Consider the following 14777-nt stretch of genomic DNA (forward strand, 5'->3'; position numbering starts at 1 on the left):
GGGTCAGACTCTGCAGCCATCAGATGGAAACCAAAGATTGTTTAAAGTAGAGAAGCTTTGAAGAGCACATCTGATTCCACTTACCAATGTTTTCTCCCTGATGCATTGGGGAGCTTCGATCCGCAGCAGCAGCGTTAAACTCAGACATCAGCAACAAGCTCCTCCTGTGTTTAAATATTTCTGATCTGACCTCCGCTCTTCGTTTGGCAGGGACCAGTCGGCCCGCGTGGAGACAACGGACCACCTGGGCCCATGGGTCTGCCCGGCCCTCAAGGACCCAGCGGGCTGTCGATTCCAGGAGAGGCTGTGAGTTCGTAAACACACCTGACGCAAACACACACACACACACACACACACACACACACACACACACTCGCAGAGGAGAGGTATTATCCTGGCGATTTATCACGAGAGGGAATTTACAAGCCGGGGGAGTTTCTGTGGCACAGATTTACATTCCTTCATGTCTGAGGGGAAGAAATGATACCAAAGAGACCTGAGAGCTCAGAATCACTGAAAGCCCGTAAATCACGTCGCCGAGACGAGACCCAGATTAGACAGAAATGTTCCCTCATAGTGTCTCCAGAGGTCACACAGCACGGGCAGTTAGCGATAGCAGGGAAGAGGCCATTTTATTAAGAATGTGGCTAAACACTAACAGTAGAATCAGGATGAGGAAGAATGTAGGTGGAAACGAGATCCGTACAGTTTGACTCCAAAGAAACAAAAATATCGCCCAGCAATCGGAAACATCACTTAACTCCGACCCCTTTCTTGCTAGCTTAAGCAAGCCCCGTAAATACAACGAGTGCTAGCAGAAGTTAGTGAGTGTTTCCTCGCAGATGTGATTTAAAAATGAATTTGACACGTTCCATGTTTGTTGACAACTAACTGATCTACGTATTGAGATCCTAACTAGGCTGTGTACACCTGGTTGAAGGCTAAAGAATCTTCTAGACCACTCTGGATCCGTCTTGTGCAGGCATTCACAGCTGCATTCAGGGTTGGGAGGGTTACTTTAAAAATGTAATCCAATACAGTTACTAATTACTGTTGAATAATGTAGTCAGTAACCTAATCCAAATATCACAATATTAAAGTAGCTTGATTCATTTTCCGGTACTTTTGATTACCTCAACACCAATGTGTAAATAAAGAGAACAGAAAGTGTCAGTAAGAAGTATTGATGTATTCTATAAGACATCACGATGTGACCTTAGAAAATAAGATGGTAATCAAGATATTTATATGTCAACAATGTGTCCTCTGCTCAAAGAAAAACTTCCCCATTTTTACTAAATGTAACTGTATTCTGATTACATTTTCCCCCCTTAACTGTAATGATTTACAGTTACCTCTGTTCCTAAATTTTCACGTTATTGTTTTCTTAAAGTAATGTTCACGTTGTTGTTTTCCACCTTCAGGGCCGCCCTGGACCGAAGGGAGACCCCGGCGACTCTGGCTTACCTGGACAGAAAGTAAGTACGGCTCTGGCTCGAGAAGGTTTTAAGATGTTAAACAGGAAACAGAGATAATTCACAGTCTGACTACTACTCTGGCGTCTGGACGGAGTCGGACGGTTTTCCAGCTGGGGAGGATTCGGAGAGAAGTGTTTCTGAATATTACTTTTAAATTAAATTTGTGCAGAGGGCGTGCCAAGAACAAGTCGCCTTGATTAACAGCGCTGGTTAAAGTGTTGGCCTGCGGTCCGCCGCTGCATCCTCCTCCTAATGTAAGCTGTTTTATCTGTTTATCTGTTTTATACGAGGTCCAACCTGGGATATCCAGAATTTGGAAGACAAATGTGACACCTAAGATTATAAAGCAACTGTTGGACTGACAGTAAAGAACAGCACAGGTCACTGCTGAAACTTCAAGACATCTAAACAGGATCAAACTGTTGGTGTGTTAGAAATACGGAGTGATGAATGTTGGTTGATTTCTTCCTGGATCGAAGCCGCTTATATGTAGGTTTTATGGGGTGGTAAGAGATGGAAGTTTTTCTCCATTTACTACAAAGCTTTTCTCTCAGTATTGTTTGACTCACGAATGCTGCAGCGTCACTCAGACAACTTACACATGTTGTACTTTTACGACAAGAAATACAAAAAGTTTTATAGAACACTAAATGATAGAAGATTTAAAGGTTATAAATATAAATGGAGGCAGAGGGAATGAGACACCATGTGACTCACTCCCTCTGCCTGTGTTGTTTGCTGCTATATTAATGTTTTAAATCCCATATATAACCTTTTAATAAAAAAAGTCAACAGTGATTTGGTGAGTCTGGTCTCCTCCAGCACAGTTTAAGGTTAAAGGTTAAGAGGGTAAATGCTCTCTTAATGCTTGAGGAGCTGAAAATCCTCTGCTGCTTCAGGCCTTCAGTGATCCTCTGTGGAAGTCCGTCAGGCTCCATTAAATCTGTTTATAGCTGCAGAGTTGTTCCCACCTTCCTCTGACCTCTGTGAGTGGTGTTTGTTAATGCGGAGTCAACCTTCTTCCTCCCTCATGTGGACGGGGGAGAGATCCGTTTTCTTGGTTGAGCAGGGTGTTGATAAAAGAATTCCACTTTGGTTGGGTTTACCACTTGTTAAACAGCCTGTCCCACCCAACCGGACATTGATTGTTGGAACAGAACACGTGAACACGGATCAAACCTGTCATTTATCAGATTTTAGCCTTCATCGGAGTGTCCTCCCTCCAAACAGAGCTCAGACACATGAGTAATGCCGAGTTCACACTAACTGACTTTAAAATTAATGGTTCTGTGAGTCGGTGTTCAATTTGGCGTGTATCTGATCAACCAACCAGCTCTTATTTTACTGACTGAAAGAGCTGCAGCTACAATGGAGGCTGAGTGAGTTCAGAAGACAAAATATATGTTTGTACAAAATACACTTTATATTTAGCTTTTAGTTTAATTCAGACTGCTAATATGGATCATTTTTAACGTTTTGTCTACATTACAGAAACACTAGATAACTGCTAAGTATGATAAGTTTGTCTGATGTTGACTGCTGTAGGTTATTAGTTTGATTAATGCTTTAGTAATTAGTGTATTGATTACTGACGCTGGCTGATGAGAATAGTTATCAGTAGTTTGTAATGGGTGTAAATGGTTTCCCTTTGTGAGCGTGTTTTTAAACTACTACTTGATTAAACATAATCTGCTTGATTAAACGTAGTCCTGGGACCAGTCAGACTGGTTGTAAAAGGTCTTGTAGTGTGTGACCCCCCTGTTGCTGATCCGCATGTAGTTTGAAAACCACAATGACTTCTAGACTCCGATTACAAGACATAAAGTCCTGTAGTGTGACGAAGGCTGTCAGTTATCAATCCGCTGTGTGTTCAAACAAACGCACTGCGCCTACCTCCACGTGGACGGTGCTGATGGAGTGGGCCGGCAGCAGGTGACCATGTTGAAGCAGATGCTATAGCAACATGCATTTAATGAGTTGCAGACCACGCGGGTCCTGGTTTATAATAGCCAATAAAACAGATCTGGAATATATTATGTTCCCTGTAAACGTTATGCCGAGGCATCAAAGACCAGAGAGGATTGGCAGTAAAAGAAGTGAGTAGACTTTCTGAGCAAATGAGCACAAAAAAAAAGGAAGAGATTTACTGTTGGACAGGCAGGCGCTGAAACAACCCGGTATGAACGGCCGGATCAAAGGTGACCTTTATAGTTAACGCAGGAAAAAGAGGGTGAAATGTTTGTTTTGTTGTGTGTTTGCAGGGTTCACCTGGTCCTCCCGGTCCCGTCGGCCCAATTGGAGCAGCTGGAGTGAGGGTGAGTGCACCTGTGCTGCTTTTAATGGCAACCATGTTCTCCGAATTCTTTAAACATGAACCGTATCAGCCCAAGTCTTCCTCTTGTGTTTCCAGGGCCCTCCAGGCAAGGAAGGATCGACCGGACCCAGAGGCCCCGCGGGACCCATGGTAAGAGTTTTAATGGTTTGTTGGGAGCTTTGACACGTGTTCACCTGAGAGCTGCGGCCTGCGTATGAACCCAGATGAAGCAATTAGACATTCAAGTGCCTTGCTCAAGGACAAACTGGAGTTCTCAGAGGAAACATTGATTTCCTCCAGCAGGATTTACATTTTCTGATCACAAAAAGGATCCAATGATGTTATTTCATCCTTTAATATGATTGTTTGGGGATTTTAAAGAGAAGAAGCGTTTTATGGTTAATGTGATTATATATCCTAACCTGCCGCCTTCTGAGCTTTGATTTTCTGTTTCCTCTCAGGGACCTCCAGGATCTCCTGGAATACCAGGTGCTGCAGGAAAACCAGGAAACCCCGGAGACTCTGGAACTCCTGTAAGTGTCCTTGCTGTGATGGCCGGTGTGTAGGAACCGGCCAGCAGAGTTTAAATTTTTTTAGATGGTTTTCTGATGATTGAACAGTTCTGACTTTCTGCTTTCAGGGTGCTGTCGGTCCAAAGGGAGACAAGGGAGAGAGAGTGAGTACCTGCAGGTTTCTTAACAACTTAGAAACTCAAAAAGGTCATGTTTGAACTCCAAACATGTCTCATGTTTGAGATGATTTACTTGAAAAAGATTCTACAACAAGTCATATCAGATGTGAATATTTTTGAAGCCTAAATATCACAAAATAAGACGAGGTATTGTTCAGTTGTTCCCACAACTGGTTCCCGAGTTTCAGGAATTTTGTAGAAACAATTGGCAGACCTAATTTAAGAAATTTTTCTCAGTGAACTTTGTGTTTGAGTTGAGTTTTATTGACTCGATCTGAAGCTTTCGTGCACAGTGCAGCCATCGTCAATTCTCTCCAATCTGAGCTCTCTGCCTGAGAACTGTGATTTCACCGTGGGTGGGGCTGCCTCTGATTGGAGGAGAGACAGACAGCGGTAGAGAGCCGACACAGCCACACTCAACATGCCACTGCAAGCTCAACAAAAGCCCTGCGAATAGATAGCCAATAAGTAACAAATTAATGTAATCCCTGCTAAAGACGATGGAAATAAACAGTCAGCAGATACAGACAGTTCATTCAGGTAACTCTCTCTCTCCAGTTTGTTGCTTCTATGCAGCCTTCACCTGACCAAAAGACCACAGAGGGGTTGTTACTATTAAAAAGTCATTGAAGAACAGCTTCAATGCGGGTATTTTGTTTTTAATGTAATGCAGAGCTGTTTAATTTAACATGTACAATGGATTGATTTTAGTAACTTTGATGTGCTGGAAGTGAGCACTGGCACTGCATTCCCTAAAATACAAATTGGATCAGTATCGGCAGATACTCAATATTAAATGACTTGGATCGGACATCTGCAACCACAGCAAAAGTAAGGAGACAATTATAGCAGAGAATTAATAAACAAAAAGAAATAAAGAGTCCAAAGCAGTTCAGTGTGATTTAACTAACTGACTATGATCACCCTGATCCAGCCAAGGACGTGGAGGAGTTGTATAGTCTTATTACACAAACATCCTTCTGCACAGTGAAGCTCAACATCACACTACAGGAACAAGAACAACTGATTGTAAAGCCATAAAATAAACCGGAGTTAAATCCTTTGTCTCTGTCCACAGGGCGACTTTGCTCCTCAGAACATGATGCGATCTATTGCCAGACAAGTTTGTGAGTCTCTAGTAAACGGTAAGTAGTGAATGTTTTCCCTTGAACTGCGTTTGGAAATGTTTCTGGCACCGTTGAGCAGCCGCAGTCAGTCCTCCGCTCATTGTTCTGTCCCCTCTCTTCCTCCTCCTCCTCCTCCTCTTCCTCCGCCACTGCAGCACAAATGACTCGCGTCAACACGCTACTGAACCAGATCCCCAACGGCATGTACCGCAGCAACAGCCCAGGACCTCCGGGGCCTCCTGGATCTACCGGCAGGCAGGGACCCCGCGGAGAGCCAGGTCCCGCAGGAAGGAACGGATTCCCCGGAAGTCAAGGTTCACCCGGCCAGCAGGGAGAGAGAGGTAGGAAGCACCTCGACAGGGTCCCCATGAGGAGCTAAACCAATACAGTGGAAGCATTTGTAAAACAGCAGCAGTGATTATTTACTCTGCAGCAGCTTTATTTAAAAAGCACAAAACCATCACAAGATGCTAACGAGGCTTGGCTTCATTAGTAAATATCCTGGAGTAGTCTCAGATTTTCACTCCTGTCTCCTCTCTGGATCACCGAAGCATCTCGCTGCGTTCACATGGAATCAGACAAACCGGATGTCATGTTAGTGGATGAGAGCAAGACTCAAGTTAAATATTCTTGATTATGCAGCTTTTACTATGTGATTTTAAGTGAGACTGATCTAGTGTTACAGAAACTTAACTTACAAAAACAGTCAGTTTCAACAATCTTCGAGTTAAAGTAAGCCGTATGACGGTATTTAAACCCAGATGTTATGTAGCTCCCTGAGACAAGGAGAAACATGGACAATCTGGACGATGAGGAGCTAATAATTAATAAGTTACAAGAAGTAATATTCACAAAATAATGTATTTAATATATTTTATTCCATTCTTTGTATCAATATCACCATAGCAACATATCTTTGATGTTTGTTACTGATATTGTGCCTGATGCCCAGCACAGACTTTCTGTCTCTTAAAAGCGAAGCGATGGTTGGGCTGTGTGTGACGCAGTGAAGACACATGAGGTCCATCAGAGCAGAGGAGGATTAGTAGAAGTTGGAGCTCTTATGCAACAGCACCGAGTGAGGGAGAGAAGCTGAGGGTTGTCCTACTTCATATCACTTCTTCCACTAGAGAACAGTTACTGTGTATACAGGACGACGGCTGCAGGCTGAGGACAGAATGAGGACAGAGACGTGTTTTTATTGTTCTGGCTGAAGTTAAAGTGACTCTCAGCTTTAATTTTAGGATGTTTATATTCATGCTGGGCGGCGGCTGTTTGACTTGTAGCCGTTTTAATACACAATCCTCGGATTTTATAACAATTCTGGAGGGAAATGATCCCAAACATACAGTGAGAGGAACCACAGGCCGAACAGTGTTCAGTCACATTACCTCAACCTAACTGATGATGTGTTTTACCTGTTTTACATCAGAGTTATGACACAAAACAAGCAGGAAGTGAATCTGGCTGCAGGACTGCAAAGGATCTGACACCAAATATGAAATATCTTAATGTTTATAAATTAACTTTATCTTCGTTCTCAGTGTAACGTTTCAGATCCATCGTGTTCACACAGCCAGAAATAATGGAAGAAGTTACTGTAATCATCTTTTATCGAACAGGACAGAAAACTCTCTTTGTACTGACAGACAGCTGATTATGAAACTTTAAGCTGCTTCCTTTGGTTCCTTCAGGTCCTCCGGGAGAGAAAGGAGAAAGAGGAGTGCCAGGAATCGGACAGAAAGGACCGAGAGGCCCCGCAGGTATGTCTCTGACTCTCCATTAATCAGATCAATCAGCCTGGAGCAAAAGCTGATGTAATGTTTGATTTCACTCAGGAAAAAGGATAAAGCTTCTACTGCTGACGTTGGACGGAGAAATAACTTTCAGTCATTGTGTACATTTGGTTGTTTCTTATAAAAATGTGACTGTTTGGGAGCTTGGGTCGTACGATTGGTCCTCCATTGATGAGTTAACGAGGCAGTTAAGCTGGTCTCAGAGGGATACAACCGCTTACTTTCTGAATTCAAGTTCCTCTCTTTTACCAACTGTTCCATAGCTAGACGTCACTGCTGCTAACAACAAAAAACTGCACAAACTACTTTAATACCTCGTCTTTGATTGAAGATCAATACATGCTTATTGTGATTACAAACTTTCAGGTGACTTATAAGATGTTAAAACTCTTTCTCAGGATCAAATCCAGCAAAACTGGAATTAAAGATGAGGGCTGTCACTCAATAGTCAAATAAACTGTTAGTCGACAAACTTCTCATTAGTCGGATAGTCGCAGAAAAACAAAAACAAATAGGAGCTGCACCTTGTCAAGTATCAGAGGATTGTTCCAACACTGCCTGGACTGGAAGGACTGGGGCAGTTTAAACACTGGTGTAGCAGCAGGGGACCCAGCGGCTCCAACCAGGACTCTGACCCTGGGGACGAAGACACAGTTTGTAGCGAGTTAGTTCATTTGTAAGTGAAGCTTGAAGTTATTTATTCCATGTTTTGAACAATGAGACGTGTGTGATGTTACACTGTGTTGAAGTAAATACAATTTAGAATCATTACCGCTATTTCTGTGAGCATTTAACAGGCAGCTGTTAAAATATACAGATTATAATCATTAAATTAATATCATCAACGTTCGGTCGACTGGTAGTCTTCAGATGAAGCCAGTAGTCTTTGGGAGCTGACCCAGTGTGAACCAACGTCCTCAGAACAAACTTTTAGGACGTCATTTGTACAAATGTCTGCAGCTCGTCCTGCAAAAACTCAGCTCAAACAACAACCACAGAATCATGATGTCATCTCGCCCAGAGCCTTCGAGCAGCTCCACTAATCACACCTCCATCCAGTCCCGCTGTAATCCGGCACCCAGACCCCAATCCGGCCCGTAAGACGGAATAAGGAAAAAACAAAGAAAACAGGGTCAAGTTGTGGAAACTGGGAGCAGGAGAGTGGGAGAGAGAAAAGGGAGAGAGGGAATGCTCTCGGTTCATTCACAACACATGCTGAGGACGGCGAGGAGGAGACAAACCATTAGGGAAACTTTCCAAGCCGGCTTTGTCCGTGTCTAGACATAACGCAGAGGGGGAAAAAGGATCAGCAGATCCATTTTTTTCCTCTCATACTTTAGTTTCTTTTATTTCTTCGTTCCAAATGTTGTACCCGAGACTGTCAGCAGCAGTTGCAACAGTTAAAAAACTCTGTTTCCAGCTAGAGTTTGAGCATGTTGACACCGAGCCACAACTATCTGTTTGCTTTTAGACATCACAAAACACCTCCTGCGGTTTTTACTTTTTACAAGAATATAATAAAAGTTGAATTTATGTGTAAATTAATCAGAAATAACAAGAGCTGTAAACTGATTTCTATTGTTGGAATGATCATAAACACATGGAGGAGGGCCTTAGTGTTTCTGAGAATCATTTTTTAAAAGCAAATCATCTCATTAAAGCTTCACAAACCTGACACAACCTCATCCATCTTAATGAGGTGAGCTTCAAATCCAGCAATACTGCAGTTAAAGATTAGAGCTGTCGCTTAAAAGTCAAATAAACTGCTGAGAAGAGTCTTAGTCAACAGCAAACTATGTGCTTCATAATGGATCATTTCATCTGTTTCATTAAGTTATTGAAGTTATCCCATAATGAGTATGACTCTGTATTCTGTATTGGCTGATTGCTGTGTTTGGATTTAAACAACTAACAAGAATGCATCCTCCCTTTACTGGAGCTACATCGCACACATACTTTCACATGATACCAAAAGGACAGGATTCTCTCTCTCATGGGAAGCTCACCCTTTAGGCTATTATCTACTGACTGACTGACTCACTGCTGGAGCCAGCCTCTAGTGGCTGTTAGAGGAACTGCAGCTTTAGGCTCTGCTTTATTTCCTCCAGTGCATCTCTGTGATCTGAATGAGTCTGTGTTTGTCCACCAGGTCCACAAGGAGAAAGCAGGACAGGATCTACAGGCCCTCCAGGCTCAGCCGGACCTCGTGGCCCCCCCGGACGTCCAGGATACGCCGGAGTCCGCGGGCCCCCCGGACCTCCTGGATACTGTGACTCTTCTCAGTGTGTCGGTATTCCTTACAACGGGCAAGGATACGGAGGTACGTATCAGGAAGGTCACGGGGCGCGGTAGCCCGGTGTTAAGCAATGAGTAGAATAACATCTTGTAGCTGCTAAACGTTGCTAATGGTCAGCTGCTGGGTATTTCATAATGCTGTAAAGACACTCCAACATTTTGAGAAATACACTTATTTTCTGTCTCCCTCAGAGTCAAATGAGAATTTAGCCTAGCTTAGCACAAAGACTGCAAGCAGGGGGAAACTGCTAGCCTAGCTCCATCAAAAGAGAAAAAGTACATCTTCCAACAACTTCAAAGCAGTCAAATCTTAATAACTAAAAGGTGAGTAACTAATTCATCCAACAGTCAGCTGAATGTGTCTATAGAGTCTTTATTCTTGATTGAATTTAGGATTTGGACAATTCCAAAAGTTCTTAAACAGTTGATAATATTACCTATTAGCTATAACTATAGATAATGTTTAATGCTTTCAGTCTCACATCACTCATCTAACGTAAGCCACCGAATAGCAGCAAGTCATAAAATTGGTGTTTGGAAGTGTTAAAAAAAAAGTAGAATGAAACGAAAGTGCAGTACGAGTTATGTACCACCTCATTTGCTAATGTTAGCAGTGTTAGCAAGCGCCGTTATGATGCTAGCAGGACAAAAGAAGAATAGTTGAGTTGGATCGTAACAAGAATGTTGACTGGAGATGCTGTTAGACTTCGGGGACGGAGGAAGCTTCCACGAGTTGACTGTTGAGTCGGATACAAACTATCAGAGTGGAGAAGATGTTTGAGGAAAGTGTGATGAAACTGAGGTCTGATCTGCAAAGTCTGAACAAAATGAACTGTGTTAGCTGAAAGGTTACAAATACTAAATACAGTTTGGTTTGCTTTAGGCTCTCAAATATGGGAATTACTTAAAATGCCCATTCCTAGTTGTTCAGTCACATTTCTGGTCCTGAATCTCTGACACAGACCAGATCTAAGACCAACGATTTCACCACGTTTCTCTCACAGCCATCAGAGTCCCTCTGGTCCAACCCAAAGTCACACAGCGTTCAGGGGCATCGGACAGCAAACAAGGATTTTCCCAAAATGTTGGTCTGTCTTTTTCAATAGGGTTAATGCATGCGTGGAGTCTACAGAAACTTGTAGTCACTAATCTTTAGACAAAGCTAGAAGTTGTTTATTCGCTGTCTCCTGCTTTGACCTGACTGACACCTTCCATCCTCTTTGGCCTGTTCCAGGTTCACCATAGTAGACTTTCTATGCCGCCTGTGCTGCTTTCACTGACTTCCTGAAAAAAAAAAAAACAACCCAAAAGTCCTGTAACTGAAACACTTGCTCACACGCTCTAGAGCTGTTTAAAGGATAACCGCCAAAGGAAACCATTAACAAACTTTGCTGAAAAACAACACAACAACAAAGAGGGAAACCAGTACTAACAACGACTCACAGCCAGTAGAACAAACCCACCAGCAGCAGCGGTGATGGCACCCACCTGTTTAGTGGCCTGTTTTGCATCTTGAAGCCAAAGACCAAACCAAATGTTCAGTGGAGGAGCATGCACCAAACAACAACAACAACAACAACAAACAAATACTAACAAAGGTGGATTTTGTAACAGAGAAACGAGCATCGCCAGCACCTACAGCAGCAACAACTCTGTTAGCAGCGTTTCTCTCGAGGTGACATGTGTAAATAAACTAATTTGTGCCTGTAAATGATGTCTGAATCCAGTCCACTAAATTTAGTCTTTAACATCTGTAGTTTTAAAGCTTGTGCCTTGCAAACAACAACCTGCTGCTTGCTGAATGCCAACAAAAACGCCTTTTTTTTTTTTTTTTTTTTTTATTAAATGATTTTTATTTTCCTGCCCATGTGTTTGTAGCTGTTTTAAACCGCTCAGGGCCAAACTGAATCCCTCCTGCACATGTGACCCCGGAGGTTCAGATCTGCCACTTCATGTACAAACACAGAATCAGTTTCTTCCTGTTTTAGTTTTGTCCCCCAGAACCGGCTGTACTGTATCTGTATGTGATCAAATACTAACAATGCAATCCCTCCCTCTCTGGGCCGGTGGTAGATGAACCCTTATGTAGAAATGTTTTATTCTGTGGCAGCGTTGATAACTGTTGAGTGACTGTAACTGGACTAACACCTCGACTTCTAACATCAACCAAAGGGAAACGCACTGAGATGGTCACCAGGGGCGTGTCCACCCACTGCACCTGACAGTTGATTGGCTGATTGGATGGCCAATCATCAAGTGCAAGTTAAGAGATAGTTCATCAATAATGATAAAAACAACAGTATTCTGATAGAATCTTATGCTGATTTGTACTGTAAAACTATAATAACTGCTCCATTATATCTCAGAGAGAGAGAGGTTTCATTGTGAGGAAGACGACAGGAAGGAAGAGACGTACAATATTTTTATTTTATAACTCAAAGATCATTTATACGAAGGTGAGCATTCACTCCTTTCCATTAATCTCTAATTAAATCTTATTAGCTTCCAATATTTGACAGTAACTAAAGTCATGAATAACTGTGTCATTGTGTCAGCCGTATTTTCTCAACCTGACAATGAGGTAAAATCTGTTACATCATATATGGAATATTAATTATCTCACGGATCATTCACACTTTATTTTACAGTCTAATATTGGAGGTCCAGACCTGTTATGTTGGTTAATTTAAAGACAAATCACATCATTGATTTAAGCGATATCATCTAAGAAGCTCAGACAGCAGATTATTGTGATATATCTGATTCATTTTACAATTTATTGATTGATCGTTTGGGTCAGATCCTTTCAGATTGCCGCCTCTTAATTCTGTCAATAAACTCATTGTCTCGGTTTGCTAGCTGGTACAACAGCATGCTGGTTAAATATAAAAATGCTTTACGATAAATTAACAAACATCTGTTAATTGACTCTGCCTAAGTCCCGCCCCTTTTTGCTCTTTGCTCCAATAACAGTTGAGAAACGACTTAGATATGCTTTGTGATGGACAAGCACATTGTGAAGACGGTTAAAAGATAAACGCGGCATATACAGTATATAGTTACATCTGAAGTTAGCTAATGTTAGTTAACCAGCTAATCTATATTAATCGTTAGCTTCTGTATAGTTTTAGTAATTAGTTAGATAAGGGTTGATGTTGATTAGTTAACTAGAGTTTTGCTCTGTAGCAAAATGCTAGCTAACTAGCCAGCAAACCATTGATGTAGATCAGTCAACTACGTTAGGTTAGCTTATGTCCGCAAAATGCTAACTAAGATGTAACTATATATACCATATGTCACGTTTATCGTTTAACCATCTTCATAATGTGCTTGTCTTTTCAACATTGATTGAGCTAGCATAGCATAAGCTATCTAAGCACAGGAAAAGAGAAAGCTGACTTCCAAAAGGTCCATGAGCCAATGATTTTGAAACAGGCTAACTTAGCCAAGCTAAAGTTGTTAGCTTGTCTTGGGCCGTCGGTAGCTCCAACAGGGAGGGGGATAACACCTGCTGTATCAAACATCCCCGGGGACGCTGTGGACACGCCCCTGCTGTTAACTAACCGTCAGTGCTTTAGCCAGCGGTCAGACAGAAAAACATTTTAACTCGTTCTTTTTGTGCATGCTGACACAAACTGAGACCATTTGTCAAATTGTGCTCAACTGGCCCAAACGCTATCTCCGAGCAGGCCAATACCCACCTGAACCCGACACCCGAGTAGTCCCAGTCCCCGAGGAGGAGGATGTGTTGCAAAACCAGCGTCGAAAGAGATCACTATCAAGAAAGGCGTCCGATAGGCCAACATCATAAGACCAGCCATGTTCTTTTTCTTTTTTTATTTCCTTGTTCAACCTGTGTTTGTTGTTGAATTTATGCACATTATACACAAACAAAACGGGGTTTGACACCTCGAATTTATTGGAAAATACCTTTAAATGCCTTAAAACGTATGTGAATATTCATTTTTGTGGCAGGTGAAGGGTGAGGATGGAGGGAGGGAGGGAGGTTGTGGGCGAATGATTAAAAAAATGGAAGAAGAAAAGTGTTAAGAATCCATGAAAAAAAAAAAACCTGTGAGCTTTCTTTTTCCACTTGTGTCTTTTGCTTGTAACATATTTGCATCAAGTTTGTATTAACTAGCAGTGTTGAACAGTGCACTCATTATAACAAAGCTAAAGAAAAAGAAAGAAAATGTTTGTTCACAATGTCGGGACATCAGATCTGTCACAGTTCATCCAGTATGTTCAATATAATCCTTCATTCAGTGTTGTCTTCTAAGGAGGTTCAGTTTCATTATGGCAGTTAAACACAGCTTTCATTTTGTATCTCTAGACTTAATATTTATCAGTTTTCCTTTATTCCGTCACAGCTAATTTTAACAAAAACGTGGAATTGCATGTCTGTGGTGTATATTTAGTAATGTTTTTTTGTTACATTTCAATTTTGTTTTAACCAGAATATAGTTGTTGTCATTCCTGTCATTTTTCTCAGTATCGAATGCAGTCGAAATCTGCGTGCAAGACTATGGAAATGGTATTGCTGCTTCATGTTTGAACTGCAGATTGTGAATTCCACAGCCTTATTTTCTTATTTATTTCTGAAAACAGAAGAGGCATTTTTCAATAAAACTACTGAAAATTTACACCTGTGTGGTTTTTGTGAGTCTCACTGGAACACCTCTCTTGGGTTAGTCTATGTAAGGCAGTGGTTCTCAACTGGGGGTCTGGGGGTCCCCAGAAAAATGAGGAGTAAGTCACTATTATTTTATTGACTAAAGTTGGCCCAATGAGAGAATGAATAAGAATTACTGTTCTGTTTCACAGTCTTCACTGTTAATAATCTGCCAATATATAAGACTACATCTCAGCTCCTTGACACCACAACATTTGAGAACCACTGCTGTAAGGGATTGGGGTAAAGATAAAGCATGGACATCTCTAGTACAGGTAACACCAGAGTGGTAAACTAGTGGGGCACTTAGACTTACCTGAATGGCACTTTAGCGGCACGTAGAAAAAGGGTTCTTGAGCCAAACTCCAAGAAAACTTGCAGACCTCCATCCAGTCCAGTAGTCC

The 14777-nt window shown here is 41.9% G+C and overlaps 1 protein-coding gene across 6 annotated transcripts in view; it reads left to right on the plus strand.

Annotated features, from left to right (window-relative positions):
* col12a1b (collagen, type XII, alpha 1b) overlaps positions 1 to 14344 on the plus strand; it is a 137317-nt gene extending 122973 nt beyond the window's left edge. For 5 of the 6 annotated variants that reach the window (XM_051408952.1, XM_051408951.1, XM_051408954.1 and 2 more), the window contains 11 exons: positions 211 to 306; positions 1425 to 1478; positions 3740 to 3793; positions 3889 to 3942; positions 4254 to 4325; positions 4433 to 4468; positions 5562 to 5628; positions 5766 to 5951; positions 7305 to 7373; positions 9556 to 9726; positions 13391 to 14344. In XM_051408952.1, coding sequence (XP_051264912.1) covers positions 211 to 306; positions 1425 to 1478; positions 3740 to 3793; positions 3889 to 3942; positions 4254 to 4325; positions 4433 to 4468; positions 5562 to 5628; positions 5766 to 5951; positions 7305 to 7373; positions 9556 to 9726; positions 13391 to 13512 — 981 coding nt within the window. In that variant the 3' untranslated portion in view covers positions 13513 to 14344. Of the gene's footprint in view, positions 1 to 210; positions 307 to 1424; positions 1479 to 3739; positions 3794 to 3888; positions 3943 to 4253; positions 4326 to 4432; positions 4469 to 5561; positions 5629 to 5765; positions 5952 to 7304; positions 7374 to 9555; positions 9727 to 10935 lie in introns of all 6 variants that reach the window. The other variant, XM_051408956.1, reaches the window with a different exon arrangement.
* Positions 14345 to 14777: the final 433 nt, after the last annotated feature.

The sequence above is a fragment of the Dicentrarchus labrax genome, unplaced genomic scaffold (assembly GCF_905237075.1).
Source record: "Dicentrarchus labrax unplaced genomic scaffold, dlabrax2021, whole genome shotgun sequence".
Classification (NCBI taxonomy): domain Eukaryota; kingdom Metazoa; phylum Chordata; class Actinopteri; family Moronidae; genus Dicentrarchus; species Dicentrarchus labrax.